We start from the raw sequence: 20,142 nt of genomic DNA on the forward strand, positions 1-20,142 counted from the left end.
TGCAAACAATCCTTGGCAGCTGCAAGAGACACAGTGCAAGGGGGTACTGTCCTGCATTGGAAAGCAAAGATTTACCTCCACCGAAGTTGGACAGCTGGCAAAGAGGACCAAAAGGACTACTCTGGACAACCACCCATGATGCAGGATCCACGCAGCTCAGGATGAGAGGAGATCCACGCAGCTGGTCATCGTTGCAGTAGGTGCCTGCGGATGCAGGGGAATGACTTCTTTACTACAAAGGGATTCCTTCTTCCTTCTCATGCAGACTGAAGTCTTGCCGCCCTCAAAGGATGCATAGCCGGGGAAATGTTGCAGAAGCTGGCAGGAGCAGTGGAAACAATGTTGCAAGAAGAGTCTTCTTCGTAGATGCAGATTGTCGGTTCCTGGAGGGTCCAGTTGCAGTTCCAGTGGCCAGAAGTCGAAATGGAGGTTGCAGAGGAGTCCTGCTGGAATCTTGCAAGCCGAATCTGAGGAACCACCCCAGAGGAAGACCCTAAATAGCCCTAAGAGTGGGACTGGTCACCTAGCCAGTTGACCACCTATCGGACGGTGCTTCTGACATCACCTGCATGACCTGGCCACTGAGATGCTCCCAGAGTTCCCTGCCAGCCTTGGAAACAAATTGGCAGAACCCATGGACCTTCTGGAGGAGCTTCCATTGTCCAGTTTCGTGCCACAGCAGGGACATGGGGTCCCTGAACCGGTGTAGACTGGTTTATGCACGGAGGGCACCAAATGTGCCCTTCAAAGTACACCAGTGCCTTGGGGAGGCTATCCCTCCCAAGCCAGTCACACTCATTTCCAAAGAGAGAGGGTGTTGCCTCCCTCTCCCAAAGGAAATCCTTTGTTCTGCCTTCCTGAGCATGATCAGATCAAGCAGCAGGAGGGCAGAAACCTGCCTGAGGGGTGGCAGCAGCTTGGGCTGCCCGGAAAACCCTGTAAGACTGGTGGTAGCAATGCTGGGGTCCTCCAAGGAGGCCCCAGAGAGCATGGAAACATACTTTCAATACGTGCAGCAGTACTGGGGTAGGGACATCTTGTTTGGGGTTAAGGGCAAGAAGTTTTTATGTTTACTTTGTCCTTGGGACAAGTAGGCCCAACCCTCTGCAGCACAAACCCTTTGGCTGCCAGTTTACAGAGAGTGGAACTCTCTGCAGTTGAGGTAATGTGTTTCCAAAGGATAATGCTGTTCGAACTTATGGTTCATTATTTGAAAGCCTTCATTATTAGGGTGAGTGCTGTAAATAAATGTTTTAAGGTCACACTTCACTACTGACGTTGGTTCCAGTACAAAAAAAAACAAACGTGTATACACATGTTTGAAAAGTTTAGGCTATGAGGCTAAGTATAATGCTCCCAGAATGCTCTCTGATTAGATGCAAATGAAGTGTCATTTAGTAAAATGTGTTGATGCATGCTAGTATTTCCCAAAAATATTTCTAATGGAAAATCAGTGTAACCATTTTCAACACGATTATGGGAAGCATGAAAATAAACAAACACTGACAAAGCCAACTGATCTGACATATTTTTATAAGTCTTTTAGTTTCATCAATGTGTGTCTTGTTTTGACATGGCTTTTGTAACACTTTATTGTTGTGGGACCTACCAGGCCCTCAACATTGTAACAAACACTGGCAAAACCCCCCCAAAACGTTTTTGAACTCTATAAGCACACGTTGCCACCAGTGGCATAACAAAGGCCCCGCAGCCGCCCTCCAGGGGGCCCCTTCAGCACAGCACCTGCCCCGAGTGAGTCTGGAGAGGGGGCTCCTCCATGTTCTTTGCAAAGGGGCACCCTCCAGTTTCGTTACGTCACTGATTGCCACTGTAGTTCCTGACACTGAACAAAACTACTTTGTGTGCCAATATGCTCCTTGTGGAAGAGCAGAATGCGATCACTCACAGTAAAACCAGCCGAAAGAGAGAGAAATAGAAGTTTAATAAAAACAAAATGTCTTTGTTAACACCAGACCTAATTAGGGACCAAGACCCACATGTAGGTAGCTTTTTAACCTGGTTACCGAATCGCAAAACGGGTTTGCGACTCGCAATTATCAATGTAGGATTGTTTTGTGACCGCGAACGCGGGCGCAAACCAATCGCAGTTTGCACCCATTTCAAATGGGTGCTAACACTTTCGCAAAAGTGAATGTCACTGTAAACATGTCCTGTGGACCACTGCCTGCTCTGAAAAAATGAAACAAAAACGTTTCATTTTTCGTTTTTGTAATGCATCTCGTTTTCCTTTAAGGAAAACGGGCTGCAATACAAAAAAAAAAAAAAATGCTTTATTGAAAAGCAGTCACAGACATGGTGGTCTGCTGTCTCCAGCAGGCCACCATCCCTGTGAGGGCCGCCATTCGCAAGGGGGTCACAAATTGCGACCCACCTCATGATTTTTCATGAGGTGTGCATTTGCGAAGCCCTTGCGAATCACAGATAGTGTCAGGAACACCATTCTACATTCGGATTTGCGACTCGCAAATCTGAACCTACCTACATGTGGCCACAAATTCTTAAAGAAAGTCACAAAAGTGCACCCATGGTATATGTCGTACCCCTATAAAATATTTGTGAACTGTATTTTAGCATGGGTAAATACGATGTGTAGATTTGCTCATGTGAAAATCTATTGAGCATTTGCAAATTCATTTTCCCTCCAGCCACTTTCTTCCCAACCCTGGAAGAAGTTCTAATTCTGCCAGTGTCAGGAGTAAATGTCCAACCTTTCTTATTATGGGAAAATATTAGAGAGAAGCTGGTGAAAATCTTTAAAACATGCATGTTAGTAGGTTTGCAGACTCAAAGGCATTCCAGCCCTGGAACTATTGCTTACTGCTTCCTCCAGCCCCAGTATGCAGATCTGCAGAAAGGTGGCAAAATAAGGAAATTGCTTCAGTGGGGATTGAAACTGCAAGTATTCAAGCCCTACTATGGTAGTAGCCCTGGCATAATCAGAGAGGCTATTATCAGAGCTCTTACATAATGAGATTGCTGCCATAATTTGTCGCCACACTACATGGCACCAAAGGGACAAGTAGATCTTTTTACAGGACAAGTAGATTTGAGAAGCAACCTGTCCCCTGGACAAGTAGATATTTTAATAAATTCCACACCCCTGAGCTGGACACAGGTAGTGACCTATGTCCAGGAGACATGTAAAATGGCGACCCCACACTCATGAAGTTCAGGGAAATGGAACTGAAGTTTGTGAGGGCACTTCTGCTAGTGCAGGGGTGCCCTCACACACAGGTACCTGCACCCTGCCTTCTGGGCTGAGGGGGCCTACCACAGGGGTGACTTACAGTGACCTGTGGCCTGTAGTGAAAACAGGTGCATGCACCTGTTTCACGCAGACTGCAATGGCAGGCCTGCAGAACACTTTGCATGGGCTCCCTAAGGTTGGCAGAATAACTGCTGCAGCCCATAGGGATCCCCTGGTACCTCAATACACTGGGTACCATATACTAGAGACTTACATGGGGGAAACAGTATGCCAAATGTGGGAAGAAAAAGGTACAATTTAGAGGCGAGCACAAAGCTACTTGGGTCCTGGTGAGCAGGAGCCCAGTGGACACAGTCAAACACAGTGACAACAGGCAGAAAATGGGGGTAACCATGCCAAGAAAAAGGGCACTTTCCTACAGCTACTTTTTGGAGTCAAAACTGCCACCAGACAAAACTCCGATCTTTCTCTCTAGCAGGAACATTAATTATAATTATTTTGACATTTGTATTGCTGCCTGAAAGATGGACCCACAAGAACTCTGCAGCAGGTGCTTTTAACTGTAAGCCATTGCTAAACAGTGCAGCCCCCAGCCCCAGGTCAGCGCCCACTGCCCTAAAGCCAGCCCTGGATGTCCCACTGCAGATAGGGAACAGCAGTGCAACCAGTACAGAGGGGAGCTACGGCCAGTAGACAGGGGAGCTGCGGCCAGTAGACAGGGGAGCTGCGGCCAGTACAGAGGGAACTACGACGAGTAGACAGGGAGTTATGGCCAGTACAGAGTAGAGCTGTGGCCTGTACAGAGTAGAGCTGTGGCCAGTACAGAGTAGAGCTGTGGCCAGTACACAGGGAGCTGTGGCCAGTACACAGGGAGCTATGAGCTGTACACAGGGAGCTATGAGTTGTACATTGGGGAGCTACGGCCTGTACAGAGGGAGCTACAGCCTGTACAGAGGGAGCTACGGCCAGTACAGAGGGAGCTACGGCCAGTACAGAGGGAGCTACGGCCAGTACAGAGGGAGCTACGGCCAGTAGAGGGAGCTACGGCCAGTAGAGGGAGCTACGGCCAGTACAGAGGGAGCTATGGCTTCTACACAGGGAGCTACGCCCAGTACAGAGGGGGCTACAGCGACCAGTACAGAGGGGGCTACAGCGACCAGTACAGAGGGGGCTACGACCAGTACACAGGGAGCTGTGGCCAGTACACAGGGAGCTGTGGCCAGTACACAGGGAGCTATGAGCTGTACACAGGGAGCTATGAGTTGTACATTGGGGAGCTACGGCCTGTACAGAGGGAGCTACGGCCAGTACAGAGGGAGCTACGGCCAGTACAGAGGGAGCTACGGCCAGTACAGAGGGAGCTACGGCCAGTACAGAGGGAGCTACGGCCAGTAGAGGGAGCTACGGCCAGTAGAGGGAGCTACGGCCAGTAGAGGGAGCTACGGCCAGTAGAGAGGGAGCTATGGCTTCTACACAGGGAGCTACGCCCAGTACAGAGGGGGCTACAGCGACCAGTACAGAGGGAGCTACGACCAGTACACAGGGGAGCTATGGCCAGTACACAGGGGAGCTATGGCCAGTACACAGGGAGCTATGGCCAGTACACAGGGAGCTATGAGCTGTACAGTGGGAGCTATGAGCTGTACAGTGGGAGCTATGAGCTGTACAGAGGGAGCTATGAGCTGTACACAGGGAGCTATGGCCAGTACAGAGGGAGCTATGAGCTGTACACAGGGAGCTATGAGCTGTACACAGGGAGCTATGAGCTGTACAGTGGGAGCTATGAGCTGTACAGTGGGAGCTATGAGCTGTACACAGGGAGCTATGAGCTGTACACTGGGAGCTATGAGCTGTACAGTGGGAGCTATGAGCTGTACACAGGGAGCTATGAGCTGTACACAGGGAGCTATGAGCTGTACACAGGGAGCTATGGCCAGTACACAGGGAGCTATGGCCAGTACACAGGGAGCTATGAGCTGTACACAGGGAGCTATGAGCTGTACACAGGGAGCTATGGCTAGTACACAGGGAGCTATGAGCTGTACACAGGGAGCTATGAGCTGTACACAGGGAGCTATGAGCTGTACACAGGGAGCTGTACATTGGGGATCTATGGCCAGTACAGAGGGAGCTATGAGCTGTACACAGGGAGCTATGAGCTGTACACAGGGAGCTATGAGCTGTACAGTGGGAGCTATGAGCTGTACAGAGGGAGCTATGAGCTGTACAGAGGGAGCTATGAGCTGTACACAGGGAGCTATGGCCAGTACAGAGGGAGCTATGAGCTGTACACAGGGAGCTATGAGCTGTACACAGGGAGCTATGAGCTGTACAGAGGGAGCTATGAGCTGTACACAGGGAGCTACGGCCAGTACAGAGGGAGCTACGAGCTGTACAGAGGGAGCTATGAGCTGTACACAGGGAGCTATGAGCTGTACACAGGGAGCTATGAGCTGTACACAGGGAGCTATGAGCTGTACACAGGGAGCTATGGCTAGTACAGTGGGAGCTATGAGCTGTACAGTGGGAGCTATGAGCTGTACAGTGGGAGCTATGAGCTGTACAGAGGGAGCTATGAGCTGTACACAGGGAGCTATGGCCAGTACAGAGGGAGCTATGAGCTGTACACAGGGAGCTATGAGCTGTACACAGGGAGCTACAGCCAGTACAGAGGGAGCTATGAGCTGTACAGTGGGAGCTATGAGCTGTACAGAGGGAGCTATGAGCTGTACAGAGGGAGCTACGGCCAGTACACAGGGAGCTATGAGCTGTACACAGGGAGCTATGGCCAGTACAGAGGGAGCTATGAGCTGTACACAGGGAGCTATGAGCTGTACACAGGGAGCTGTACAGAGGGAGCTATGAGCTGTACAGAGGGAGCTATGAGCTGTACAGAGGGAGCTATGAGCTGTACACAGGGAGCTATGGCTAGTACAGAGGGAGCTATGAGCTGTACAGTGGGAGCTATGAGCTGTACAGAGGGAGCTATGAGCTGTACAGAGGGAGCTATGGCCAGTACAGAGGGAGCTATGAGCTGTACACAGGGAGCTATGAGCTGTACACAGGGAGCTACGGCCAGTACAGAGGGAGCTATGAGCTGTACAGTGGGAGCTATGAGCTGTACAGAGGGAGCTATGAGCTGTACACAGGGAGCTACGGCCAGTACACAGGGAGCTACGAGCTGTACACAGGGAGCTATGAGCTGTACACAGGGAGCTATGAGCTGTACACAGGGAGCTACGGCCAGTACACAGGGAGCTACGGCCAGTACACAGGGAGCTACGAGCTGTACACAGGGAGCTATGAGCTGTACACAGGGAGCTACGGCCAGTACAGAGGGAGCTATGAGCTGTACAGTGGGAGCTATGAGCTGTACAGAGGGAGCTATGAGCTGTACACAGGGAGCTACGGCCAGTACACAGGGAGCTATGAGCTGTACACAGGGAGCTACGGCCAGTACAGAGGGAGCTATGAGCTGTACAGTGGGAGCTATGAGCTGTACAGAGGGAGCTATGAGCTGTACACAGGGAGCTACGGCCAGTACAGAGGGAGCTATGAGCTGTACACAGGGAGCTACGGCCAGTACAGAGGGAGCTATGAGCTGTACACAGGGAGCTACGGCCAGTACACAGGGAGCTATGAGCTGTACAGAGGGAGCTATGAGCTGTACACAGGGAGCTACGGCCAGTACAGAGGGAGCTATGAGCTGTACACAGGGAGCTACGGCCAGTACAGAGGGAGCTATGAGCTGTACAGTGGGAGCTATGGCCAGTACAGAGGGAGCTATGAGCTGTACAGTGGGAGCTATGAGCTGTACACAGGGAGCTATGAGCTGTACACAGGGAGCTATGTACAGTGGGAGCTATGGCCAGTACAGAGGGAGCTATGAGCTGTACACAGGGAGCTATGAGCTGTACACAGGGAGCTATGTACAGTGGGAGCTATGGCCAGTACAGAGGGAGCTATGAGCTGTACACAGGGAGCTACGGCCAGTACAGAGGGAGCTATGAGCTGTACAGAGGGAGCTATGAGCTGTACACAGGGAGCTATGAGCTGTACACAGGGAGCTATGTACAGTGGGAGCTATGGCCAGTACAGAGGGAGCTATGAGCTGTACAGTGGGAGCTATGGCCAGTACAGAGGGAGCTATGAGCTGTACACAGGGAGCTATGAGCTGTACACAGGGAGCTACGGCCAGTACAGAGGGAGCTACGAGCTGTACACAGGGAGCTATGAGCTGTACAGTGGGAGCTATGAGCTGTACACAGGGAGCTACGAGCTGTACACAGGGAGCTACGGCCAGTACAGAGGGAGCTACGAGCTGTACACAGGGAGCTACGGCCAGTACAGAGGGAGCTACGAGCTGTACACAGGGAGCTATGAGCTGTACAGAGGGAGCTATGAGCTGTACAGAGGGAGCTATGAGCTGTACAGAGGGAGCTACGAGCTGTACACAGGGAGCTACGAGCTGTACACAGGGAGCTACGGCCAGTACAGAGGGAGCTATGAGCTGTACAGTGGGAGCTATGAGCTGTACACAGGGAGCTATGTACAGTGGGAGCTATGAGCTGTACAGAGGGAGCTATGAGCTGTACAGTGGGAGCTATGAGCTGTACACAGGGAGCTATGAGCTGTACACAGGGAGCTACGGCCAGTACAGAGGGAGCTACGAGCTGTACACAGGGAGCTACGGCCAGTACAGAGGGAGCTACGAGCTGTACACAGGGAGCTATGAGCTGTACAGTGGGAGCTATGAGCTGTACAGTGGGAGCTATGAGCTGTACAGAGGGAGCTATGAGCTGTACACAGGGAGCTATGGCCAGTACAGAGGGAGCTATGAGCTGTACACAGGGAGCTACGGCCAGTACAGAGGGAGCTATGAGCTGTACAGTGGGAGCTATGAGCTGTACAGTGGGAGCTATGAGCTGTACACAGGGAGCTATGTACAGTGGGAGCTATGAGCTGTACAGAGGGAGCTATGAGCTGTACAGAGGGAGCTACGAGCTGTACACAGGGAGCTACGAGCTGTACACAGGGAGCTACGAGCTGTACACAGGGAGCTATGAGCTGTACACAGGGAGCTACGGCCAGTACAGAGGGAGCTACGAGCTGTACACAGGGAGCTATGAGCTGTACACAGGGAGCTACGGCCAGTACAGAGGGAGCTACGAGCTGTACACAGGGAGCTATGAGCTGTACACAGGGAGCTATGTACAGTGGGAGCTACGGCCAGTACAGAGGGAGCTACGAGCTGTACACAGGGAGCTATGTACAGTGGGAGCTACGGCCAGTACAGAGGGAGCTACGAGCTGTACACAGGGAGCTATGAGCTGTACAGAGGGAGCTATGAGCTGTACAGAGGGAGCTATGAGCTGTACAGAGGGAGCTACGAGCTGTACAGAGGGAGCTACGAGCTGTACAGAGGGAGCTACGAGCTGTACACAGGGAGCTATGAGCTGTACACAGGGAGCTACGGCCAGTACAGAGGGAGCTACGAGCTGTACACAGGGAGCTATGAGCGGTACACAGGGAGCTACGGCCAGTACAGAGGGAGCTACGAGCTGTACACAGGGAGCTATGAGCTGTACACAGGGAGCTACGGCCAGTACAGAGGGAGCTACGAGCTGTACAGAGGGAGCTATGAGCTGTACAGAGGGAGCTATGAGCTGTACACAGGGAGCTACGAGCTGTACAGAGGGAGCTACGAGCTGTACAGAGGGAGCTACGAGCTGTACAGAGGGAGCTACGGCCAGTACAGAGGGAGCTACGAGCTGTACACAGGGAGCTACGGCCAGTACAGAGGGAGCTACGAGCTGTACACAGGGAGCTATGAGCTGTACAGTGGGAGCTATGAGCTGTACACAGGGAGCTATGAGCTGTACACAGGGAGCTATGAGCTGTACAGAGGGAGCTATGAGCTGTACACAGGGAGCTATGGCCAGTACAGAGGGAGCTATGAGCTGTACACAGGGAGCTATGGCCAGTACAGAGGGAGCTATGAGCTGTACAGTGGGAGCTATGAGCTGTACACAGGGAGCTATGTACAGTGGGAGCTATGAGCTGTACACAGGGAGCTACGGCCAGTACACAGGGAGCTATGAGCTGTACACAGGGAGCTATGAGCTGTACAGAGGGAGCTATGAGCTGTACACAGGGAGCTATGAGCTGTACACAGGGAGCTATGAGCTGTACACAGGGAGCTATGTACAGTGGGAGCTATGGCCAGTACAGAGGGAGCTATGAGCTGTACAGTGGGAGCTATGGCCAGTACAGAGGGAGCTATGAGCTGTACACAGGGAGCTATGAGCTGTACACAGGGAGCTACGGCAAGTACAGAGGGAGCTACGAGCTGTACACAGGGAGCTATGAGCTGTACAGTGGGAGCTATGAGCTGTACACAGGGAGCTACGAGCTGTACACAGGGAGCTACGGCCAGTACAGAGGGAGCTACGAGCTGTACAGTGGGAGCTATGAGCTGTACACAGGGAGCTACGAGCTGTACACAGGGAGCTACGGCCAGTACAGAGGGAGCTACGAGCTGTACACAGGGAGCTATGAGCTGTACACAGGGAGCTACGGCCAGTACAGAGGGAGCTACGAGCTGTACACAGGGAGCTACGAGCTGTACAGAGGGAGCTATGAGCTGTACAGAGGGAGCTATGAGCTGTACAGAGGGAGCTATGAGCTGTACACAGGGAGCTATGAGCTGTACACAGGGAGCTATGAGCTGTACACAGGGAGCTATGTACAGTGGGAGCTACGGCCAGTACACAGGGAGCTATGAGCTGTACACAGGGAGCTATGAGCTGTACACAGGGAGCTATGAGCTGTACACAGGGAGCTATGTACAGTGGGAGCTATGGCCAGTACAGAGGGAGCTATGAGCTGTACAGTGGGAGCTATGGCCAGTACAGAGGGAGCTATGAGCTGTACACAGGGAGCTATGAGCTGTACACAGGGAGCTACGGCAAGTACAGAGGGAGCTACGAGCTGTACACAGGGAGCTATGAGCTGTACAGTGGGAGCTATGAGCTGTACACAGGGAGCTACGAGCTGTACACAGGGAGCTACGGCCAGTACAGAGGGAGCTACGAGCTGTACAGTGGGAGCTATGAGCTGTACACAGGGAGCTACGAGCTGTACACAGGGAGCTACGGCCAGTACAGAGGGAGCTACGAGCTGTACACAGGGAGCTATGAGCTGTACACAGGGAGCTACGGCCAGTACAGAGGGAGCTACGAGCTGTACACAGGGAGCTACGAGCTGTACAGAGGGAGCTATGAGCTGTACAGAGGGAGCTATGAGCTGTACAGAGGGAGCTATGAGCTGTACACAGGGAGCTATGAGCTGTACACAGGGAGCTATGAGCTGTACACAGGGAGCTATGTACAGTGGGAGCTACGGCCAGTACACAGGGAGCTATGAGCTGTACACAGGGAGCTATGAGCTGTACACAGGGAGCTACGGCCAGTACAGAGGGAGCTACGAGCTGTACACAGGGAGCTATGAGCTGTACACAGGGAGCTACGGCCAGTACAGAGGGAGCTACGAGCTGTACACAGGGAGCTATGAGCTGTACAGTGGGAGCTATGAGCTGTACACAGGGAGCTACGAGCTGTACACAGGGAGCTACGGCCAGTACAGAGGGAGCTACGGCCAGTACAGAGGGAGCTACGGCCAGTACAGAGGGAGCTACGAGCTGTACACAGGGAGCTACGGCCAGTACAGAGGGAGCTACGAGCTGTACACAGGGAGCTATGAGCTGTACAGAGGGAGCTATGAGCTGTACACAGGGAGCTACGGCCAGTACAGAGGGAGCTATGAGCTGTACACAGGGAGCTATGTACAGAGGGAGCTATGAGCTGTACACAGGGAGCTATGGGCTGTACACAGGGAGCTATGTACAGTGGGAGCTACGGCCAGTACACAGGGAGCTATGAGCTGTACACAGGGAGCTATGAGCTGTACACAGGGAGCTACGGCCAGTACAGAGGGAGCTACGAGCTGTACACAGGGAGCTATGAGCTGTACACAGGGAGCTACGGCCAGTACAGAGGGAGCTACGAGCTGTACACAGGGAGCTATGAGCTGTACAGAGGGAGCTATGAGCTGTACAGAGGGAGCTATGAGCTGTACAGAGGGAGCTACGAGCTGTACAGAGGGAGCTACGAGCTGTACACAGGGAGCTATGAGCTGTACAGAGGGAGCTACGAGCTGTACAGAGGGAGCTACGAGCTGTACACAGGGAGCTATGAGCTGTACACAGGGAGCTACGGCCAGTACACAGGGAGCTACGAGCTGTACACAGGGAGCTATGTACAGTGGGAGCTACGGCCAGTACACAGGGAGCTATGAGCTGTACACAGGGAGCTATGAGCTGTACACAGGGAGCTACGGCCAGTACAGAGGGAGCTACGAGCTGTACACAGGGAGCTATGAGCTGTACACAGGGAGCTACGGCCAGTACAGAGGGAGCTACGAGCTGTACACAGGGAGCTATGAGCTGTACAGTGGGAGCTATGAGCTGTACACAGGGAGCTACGAGCTGTACACAGGGAGCTACGAGCTGTACACAGGGAGCTATGAGCTGTACAGTGGGAGCTATGAGATGTACAGAGGGAGCTATGAGCTGTACACAGGGAGCTATGAGCTGTACACAGGGAGCTATGAGCTGTACACAGGGAGCTACGGCCAGTACAGAGGGAGCTACGAGCTGTACACAGGGAGCTATGAGCTGTACAGTGGGAGCTATGAGCTGTACACAGGGAGCTACGGCCAGTACAGAGGGAGCTACGGCCAGTACAGAGGGAGCTACGAGCTGTACACAGGGAGCTACGGCCAGTACAGAGGGAGCTACGAGCTGTACACAGGGAGCTATGAGCTGTACAGAGGGAGCTATGAGCTGTACACAGGGAGCTACGGCCAGTACAGAGGGAGCTATGAGCTGTACACAGGGAGCTATGTACAGAGGGAGCTATGAGCTGTACACAGGGAGCTATGAGCTGTACACAGGGAGCTACGGCCAGTACAGAGGGAGCTACGAGCTGTACACAGGGAGCTATGAGCTGTACACAGGGAGCTACGGCCAGTACAGAGGGAGCTACGAGCTGTACACAGGGAGCTATGAGCTGTACAGAGGGAGCTATGAGCTGTACAGAGGGAGCTACGAGCTGTACAGAGGGAGCTACGAGCTGTACACAGGGAGCTACGAGCTGTACACAGGGAGCTACGAGCTGTACACAGGGAGCTATGAGCTGTACAGAGGGAGCTACGAGCTGTACAGAGGGAGCTACGAGCTGTACAGAGGGAGCTACGAGCTGTACACAGGGAGCTATGAGCTGTACACAGGGAGCTACGGCCAGTACAGAGGGAGCTACGAGCTGTACACAGGGAGCTATGAGCTGTACACAGGGAGCTATGAGCTGTACAGAGGGAGCTACGAGCTGTACACAGGGAGCTATGAGCTGTACACAGGGAGCTACGGCCAGTACAGAGGGAGCTACGAGCTGTACACAGGGAGCTATGAGCTGTACAGAGGGAGCTATGAGCTGTACAGTGGGAGCTATGAGCTGTACACAGGGAGCTACGAGCTGTACACAGGGAGCTACGGCCAGTACAGAGGGAGCTACGAGCTGTACACAGGGAGCTATGAGCTGTACAGTGGGAGCTATGAGCTGTACAGTGGGAGCTACGGCCAGTACAGAGGGAGCTACGAGCTGTACACAGGGAGCTATGAGCTGTACAGAGGGAGCTATGAGCTGTACAGAGGGAGCTACGAGCTGTACAGAGGGAGCTACGAGCTGTACAGAGGGAGCTACGAGCTGTACACAGGGAGCTATGAGCTGTACAGAGGGAGCTACGAGCTGTACAGAGGGAGCTACGAGCTGTACACAGGGAGCTATGAGCTGTACACAGGGAGCTACGGCCAGTACAGAGGGAGCTACGAGCTGTACACAGGGAGCTATGAGCTGTACAGAGGGAGCTATGAGCTGTACAGAGGGAGCTATGAGCTGTACACAGGGAGCTATGAGCTGTACAGAGGGAGCTATGAGCTGTACACAGGGAGCTACGGCCAGTACAGAGGGAGCTACGAGCTGTACAGAGGGAGCTATGAGCTGTACACAGGGAGCTATGAGCTGTACACAGGGAGCTACGGCCAGTACACAGGGAGCTATGAGCTGTACAGAGGGAGCTATGTACAGAGGGAGCTATGAGCTGTACAGAGGGAGCTATGAGCTGTACACAGGGAGCTATGAGCTGTACACAGGGAGCTACGGCCAGTACACAGGGAGCTATGAGCTGTACAGAGGGAGCTATGAGCTGTACAGTGGGAGCTATGAGCTGTACACAGGGAGCTATGAGCTGTACACAGGGAGCTACGAGCTGTACAGTGGGAGCTATGAGCTGTACAGTGGGAGCTATGAGCTGTACACAGGGAGCTACGGCCAGTACAGAGGGAGCTACGAGCTGTACACAGGGAGCTATGAGCTGTACACAGGGAGCTACGGCCAGTACAGAGGGAGCTATGAGCTGTACACAGGGAGCTATGAGCTGTACAGAGGGAGCTACGAGCTGTACAGAGGGAGCTACGAGCTGTACAGAGGGAGCTACGAGCTGTACAGAGGGAGCTACGAGCTGTACAGAGGGAGCTACGAGCTGTACACAGGGAGCTATGAGCTGTACAGTGGGAGCTATGAGCTGTACAGTGGGAGCTACGGCCAGTACAGAGGGACCTATGAGCTGTACAGAGGGAGCTATGAGCTGTACAGAGGGAGCTACGAGCTGTACAGAGGGAGCTACGAGCTGTACACAGGGAGCTATGAGCTGTACAGAGGGAGCTACGAGCTGTACACAGGGAGCTACGAGCTGTACACAGGGAGCTATGAGCTGTACACAGGGAGCTACGGCCAGTACAGAGGGAGCTACGAGCTGTACACAGGGAGCTATGAGCTGTACACAGGGAGCTATGAGCTGTACAGAGGGAGCTACGAGCTGTACACAGGGAGCTATGAGCTGTACACAGGGAGCTACGGCCAGTACACAGGGAGCTACGAGCTGTACACAGGGAGCTATGAGCTGTACAGAGGGAGCTATGAGCTGTACAGTGGGAGCTATGAGCTGTACACAGGGAGCTACGAGCTGTACACAGGGAGCTATGGCCAGTACAGAGGGAGCTACGAGCTGTACACAGGGAGCTATGAGCTGTACAGAGGGAGCTACGAGCTGTACAGAGGGAGCTACGAGCTGTACACAGGGAGCTATGAGCTGTACACAGGGAGCTACGGCCAGTACAGAGGGAGCTACGAGCTGTACACAGGGAGCTATGAGCTGTACACAGGGAGCTATGAGCTGTACAGAGGGAGCTACGAGCTGTACACAGGGAGCTATGAGCTGTACACAGGGAGCTACGGCCAGTACACAGGGAGCTACGAGCTGTACACAGGGAGCTATGAGCTGTACAGAGGGAGCTATGAGCTGTACAGTGGGAGCTATGAGCTGTACACAGGGAGCTACGAGCTGTACACAGGGAGCTATGGCCAGTACAGAGGGAGCTACGAGCTGTACACAGGGAGCTATGAGCTGTACAGAGGGAGCTACGAGCTGTACAGAGGGAGCTACGAGCTGTACACAGGGAGCTACGGCCAGTACACAGGGAGCTACGAGCTGTACACAGGGAGCTACGGCCAGTACACAGGGAGCTACGAGCTGTACACAGGGAGCTGTACATTGGGGATCTATGGCCAGGACCCGTACAGAGGGGGTGTCCGCCTCCCCCCTGCTTGCAGGGTACAGCCCCCACACAGTACACAGGGCGCCCCACCCCGTCAGTACAGCTGGTACTGGGAGTTGCTGCCGCACACCCCCGCGTGCCCCCGCCCACCCCACGGCTCACGTTTGCCGCTGCGCTCCTTGGCCGCCTCCGGCCCCAGCCCCGCCGGCTCCATCGCAGACTCCACGGACGGGGTTCCAGGAAGTGCTGCCACTGCAACAAGCCGAACCGTGTGCAGAAAGAAGCCCAAAACAAGCCCCGCCCCTCGAACGAAGCGGACGCGCGTCAAAGTGCACGCCATGAAAACAAACGAAGGACTGCAGAAGAGGCTGAACGGAGCCGCCATCATGGGGTGGAGAGAGCCAGGGCCACCCAGTGACCTCCAACCTCCAGCAGGAGTGTGCACCCAGGGGGAGAATTCACACCACCAACCACTCCCGGCCTTTTCTACAATATCTGTGTGCTTTCTGGCATTTAACAAAGCCATTATCACAATTTTAAATTCAAAACCACAAAATATAGATGCAAGTTGCTGTTAGATGAAATGTCTGGGATGTCAGAAAATACCATAAACACGCTTCATGTCCGCTAGGCAACTAATTAAAAATATAGTCTCCTTTTAAGCAGTAACATGGAAACAAAATAAGTCTGCACCTCTATATTGTTAGGAGTGTGAGGTGCCTGTTTCGAGTTGCTGCCTGCCCTGAGTTTTGAGGGAGTTGCAACTTTTTTAATATTCTTCCACCCTTTCCTTTTCATTACGTATATCACTCTCATGCATAGCTATTGTGGGACCCAGTGCCACCTCGCCTACAGATCATGTAGCTATTCAGAGTATTTAGGTATTTGCAACCACTGTTCAAACCAACTGGCTACATTCCTGAAACAAATCGTTTGTAAGCTTTAAAAATCCTAAACTAGAAAAGCTGTGTCCCGGTGACATAGAGCCATCTCATAGCTCTACTCCGATCAGCCATATACTTGCCCTGCACGCATGGGACCAGCTGCTTCCTTAAGAATGTAAGATGCAATGGCACGTCCACATGCAGCTAAATACCGAAGGCACATGGTTACTTTTGGGAGAAAAAAGTGGCCACATAGCACTCAAAGTCCTTGTCTAATTCCATGTGCCCAGCTGATATCTGACCACTAAATGCATTTCATTTGGCAATTTGTTCGGTCCTTTTCTTTTTTTGTTTATAAATCTTTTTAGTGTATTTTATATGTTTGTGCAACATCAAACAAAGGTAGGCACATCATACTGCAGGTGTATGACAACATAAACTTGAAACTTTCTTGCAATGCATTTCAGCGGCATACTGATTCCAAATTATATCAGGGGGTAATACAAGAGGCCTTTGTTATGCCATAATCTTGCTATAGCATTTACAACAGGGCTCCCACATCTTCTGTTTTTTTTAGCACTTCCAAAGCTTTATACATTGTTTTCTCAGCTTTTGCACAGTACTTTGTTTCCCTGCACCATTCATACAATGGTGGGTCCCTTAGATCCTCCCATCCACGAGCTATGTCCCTCTTGGTTACCACAAGTTCTACTCCCATCTATATAAAGGCTAAACATTTAAATACCCCCCCCCCCCAAGTATCCATTATATATGGAAGGCCAGAATGGCAGTGTAAGAAAGTACCCTCTTTTTGGCATGGTTGCCCCCACTTTTTGCCTGCTGTCAGTGTGCTTTTACTGTGTTCACTGGGATCCTGCTAACCAGGGCCCCAGTGACTCTGCTCTCTTCCTCTAAATTTGGTTGTTCCTGACTTTGTACACCCCACAATTGGCGTACTAGTGCCCCCATGTGAGTCCCTAGTATATGGTACATAGGTACCCAGAGTATTGGGGTACTAGGGTTCCCCGTGGGCTGCAGCATGTATTATGCCACCCATGGGAGCCCATGGAAAATGTGTCTGCAGGCCTGCCATTGCAGTTTGTGTGAAAAGGTGCATGCACCCTTTCACTACAGGTCACTGCACAAGGTCACTGTAAGTCATCCCTATAGTGGGCTCTCCTAGCCCAGAGGGCAGGGTGCAAGTACCTGTGTGTGACGGCACCCCTGCATGAGCAGAGGTGCCCCCACAAACTCCAGCTTTATTTTCCTGGACTTCGTAAGTGCGTGGAAGCCATTATACCCTTGTACTGGACACAGGCCACTACCTATGTCCAGCTACATAATGGTAACTCCGAACCTAGGCATGTGTGGGATCAAACATGTCATGATCACACCCCAATACTGTTGTCAGTATTGGTTGTAAGATTCCATGCACTATGGGGGCTCCTTAGAGGTCCCAAGCCTTTGCTTCTACCAGTTTGCAGCTTTTTTCCCGGGAATCCTACGCTGCTGCCACCCTAGAGACAGCTTTCTGCCCTCCTGCTGCTTGACCAGCTCAAGCCAAGGAATGAAGAACAAAGGATTTCCTTTGGAAGTGGGAGGCAACACTCTCTCCCTTTGGAAGTAGGTGTTACATGGCTTGGTAGGAGGAGCTTCCCCAAGCCACTTGTATGCTTTGAAGGGCACATTTGGTGCCCTCCTTGCATAAACTGGTTTGCACCAGTCCAGGGACCCCTGGTCCCTGCTCTGGCGCAAAACTGGACAACGGAAAGGGGAGTTACCACTCCCCTGTCCATCACCACCCCAGGAGTGGTGCCCAGCGCTCCTCCAAGCGGCCCCTTGATTCTTCTATCTTGAATGCAAGATGGACAGAGGCCTCTGGGAGCATCTCAGTGGCCAGGTCAGGTAGATGACGTCACAGCCCCCTCCTGATAGGTGGTCACCCTGCTAGGTGACCAGTCCCCCTTTTAGGGCTATTTAGGGTCTCCCTCTCTGGTGGGTCCTCAGATTCGACAGCAAGATTCCAGCAGGACTCCGCTGGATTGCTTACCTCATCTTCTGGACACCGGGAGTGCAACTGGACCCTCTAGGAACCGACAATCTGCAACTTCAGCAACAACTCCATCTCCTTCCAGCAACTGCAACATTTCTCTGGCTGTGCATCCTCTGAGGGTAATGAGTCTTCAGCCTGCACAAGAAGCAAGAAGGAATCTCCCTTGGTGTGAAGGAGTCACTCCCCTGCATCCGCAGGCACCAGCTGCAACGACAACCAGCTGTGTGGATCTTCTCTCCTGTAAAACTGCATGGATCCTGCAACACAGGTGGTGGTCTGGAGTGGTTCCCTCGGTCCTCTCTACCAGCTGTCCAACTTGGGATATGGTGAGCCCTTGCCTCTCCTTGCAGGACAGAACCCCTGTGCACCCGACTCTTGCAGCTACCATGGCTTGTTGGCTCTTATTTCCAAGAGATCTTCAGGCCTGTGTAGATCCGGCCTCGAGCACTCTTCCCTGTAAAGCACAGTCTCCTGCCTGCTGCTCCAGTGACGTGGGACTCCACTCCAGGTGTGCTAAGTGGGCCTCATTGCAACTCCTGTGCTTGCTGCCAGTTTGCTTGTGGGGGCTGCATCCTCAACTCTCTGCAACTCTTTTCTGCAACTCGTGCCTTTGTAAAGGCTTGTTGGTGGTTTTCCCACACCACTGACTGACTGCAACTCTTCTTCCGACGTCAGACATCGACTGCATCACTTCTGGAACTCTTCTCTTGCTCCTGTGCTGCATAGCCGACTCCTGTCTTCCTCGTCGACCTGGTCCTGCATCTCGAGAAGGGTGGGTAGTGGCTCCTGCCCTAACTGGACACTCCAACTAGAACTGGACTTCATTTGCAGGTCCTCTTCTGTCAGGATCCATCTTCTGTTTCTTCCAGTCTTGCTTGGGTTTTGCACAGATCCTTTTACAAAGTTACCTGTGGGTTTGGGGAAAAACCAGGTACTTACCTCTTCGCTCCTGGTCGCAAGGGGGCATTCTGGTACTTACCTTTTGGGGTTCCTAGTTCCTCCAGCTCCCCTCTAAGGATTCCACATCCTTGGGTGGGGGCTGTCTTTGGCATTCAATTTACTTAGTATATGGTTTGATTTCCCTCTAGGGTCTCCATTATTTTCTGTTGTTTCACTGCTTTCTATGCCGATTCCTGATTTCTAATGTGTATATAATAGTGTGTTTACTCACCTGATAGCAGAGTTTTGCCTATACGGTATTTTAGTATTTGTGTTACCATAATAAAGTACCTTTACTTTTGTAACACTGTGTGGTTCTTTCATGTGTGTAAGATTTGTGTACATATAGTGGTATTGCATAAGCTTTGCATGTCTCCTAGATAAGTCTTGGCTGCTCATCCACAGCTACCTCTAGAGAGCCTGGCTTCCTAAACACTGCCTACACCTCACTAACAGGGGATAGCTGGACCTGGTATAAGGTGATAACACCATAGGTGCTCACCACACACCAGGCCAGCTTCCTACAGGCAGGTTGCCTCTGTCCCCAAATATTTCATGGATTTATTTCCAATACTATGCAATAACAGGATAGTCCCATATATTCTGCATAAAGGTGCCATACACAGAGCTGCATTTCTTCCACCCTTACCTTTCGCTATTCGTATCACGTCCATAAATGGATATTGTGGGACCCAATGTCACCTTGCCTACAGATCATTTAGCTATTCAGAGTATTTAGGTATTTGCAGCCATTGTTCAACTCAACACACTGCATTCCTGAAATAAATCATTTGTAACCTTTAAAAATCCCAAATTAGAAAAGCTGAGGCTCAGTGACACAGAGCCATCTTTTAACCCTACTCCAATTTGTCAATTTGCAACTTAAAGAACTGGGGACTATGTCTTATACCCATTGGCCACAGCCTGGCCGGATGAAAGTAGATTCTGTGGAAATATTTCAGTTGTATCAGCCAGAGGTGTGCGGATATGACCAGGATGCGCGGGGCTATCTTCAGCTTGGTCCATTCTCCTTCTTCTATATATATCACCTACATCATTCTCCCATTTCTGTTGCAGTTGTACGTAGATATCAGGCGTACTGAGTAGCAATGATTACTTAACCTGGAGATACCTTTCATTCCCACCCGTTCCATGGTTATTTTGGCCTCTAACGGGATGTACCCTGTGACATTCATCAGCTTACATATGTATATTTCCAGATCATGGTGAAGTAAATATCAAAAATACTGAGATTCTCTTAATGTAAATTTTACAGACGTATGTTCTAAGGTTTTAATGCTGCTGG

At 52.0% G+C, this 20,142-nt stretch overlaps 1 protein-coding gene across 1 annotated transcript in view; it reads right to left on the reverse strand.

The window, feature by feature from the left end:
* The window catches only part of BLOC1S2 (biogenesis of lysosomal organelles complex 1 subunit 2), a 51,565-nt gene extending 36,332 nt beyond the window's left edge, over positions 1-15,233 (reverse strand). Inside the window, exon 1 of the mRNA XM_069215343.1 lies at positions 15,123-15,233. Within this exon, the coding sequence (XP_069071444.1) occupies positions 15,123-15,174 (52 nt within the window). The 5' untranslated portion in view covers positions 15,175-15,233. The remainder of the gene's footprint in view (positions 1-15,122) is intronic.
* Positions 15,234-20,142: the final 4,909 nt, after the last annotated feature.

The sequence above is a fragment of the Pleurodeles waltl genome, chromosome 11 (assembly GCF_031143425.1).
Source record: "Pleurodeles waltl isolate 20211129_DDA chromosome 11, aPleWal1.hap1.20221129, whole genome shotgun sequence".
NCBI classification, from domain to species: Eukaryota; Metazoa; Chordata; class Amphibia; order Caudata; family Salamandridae; genus Pleurodeles; species Pleurodeles waltl.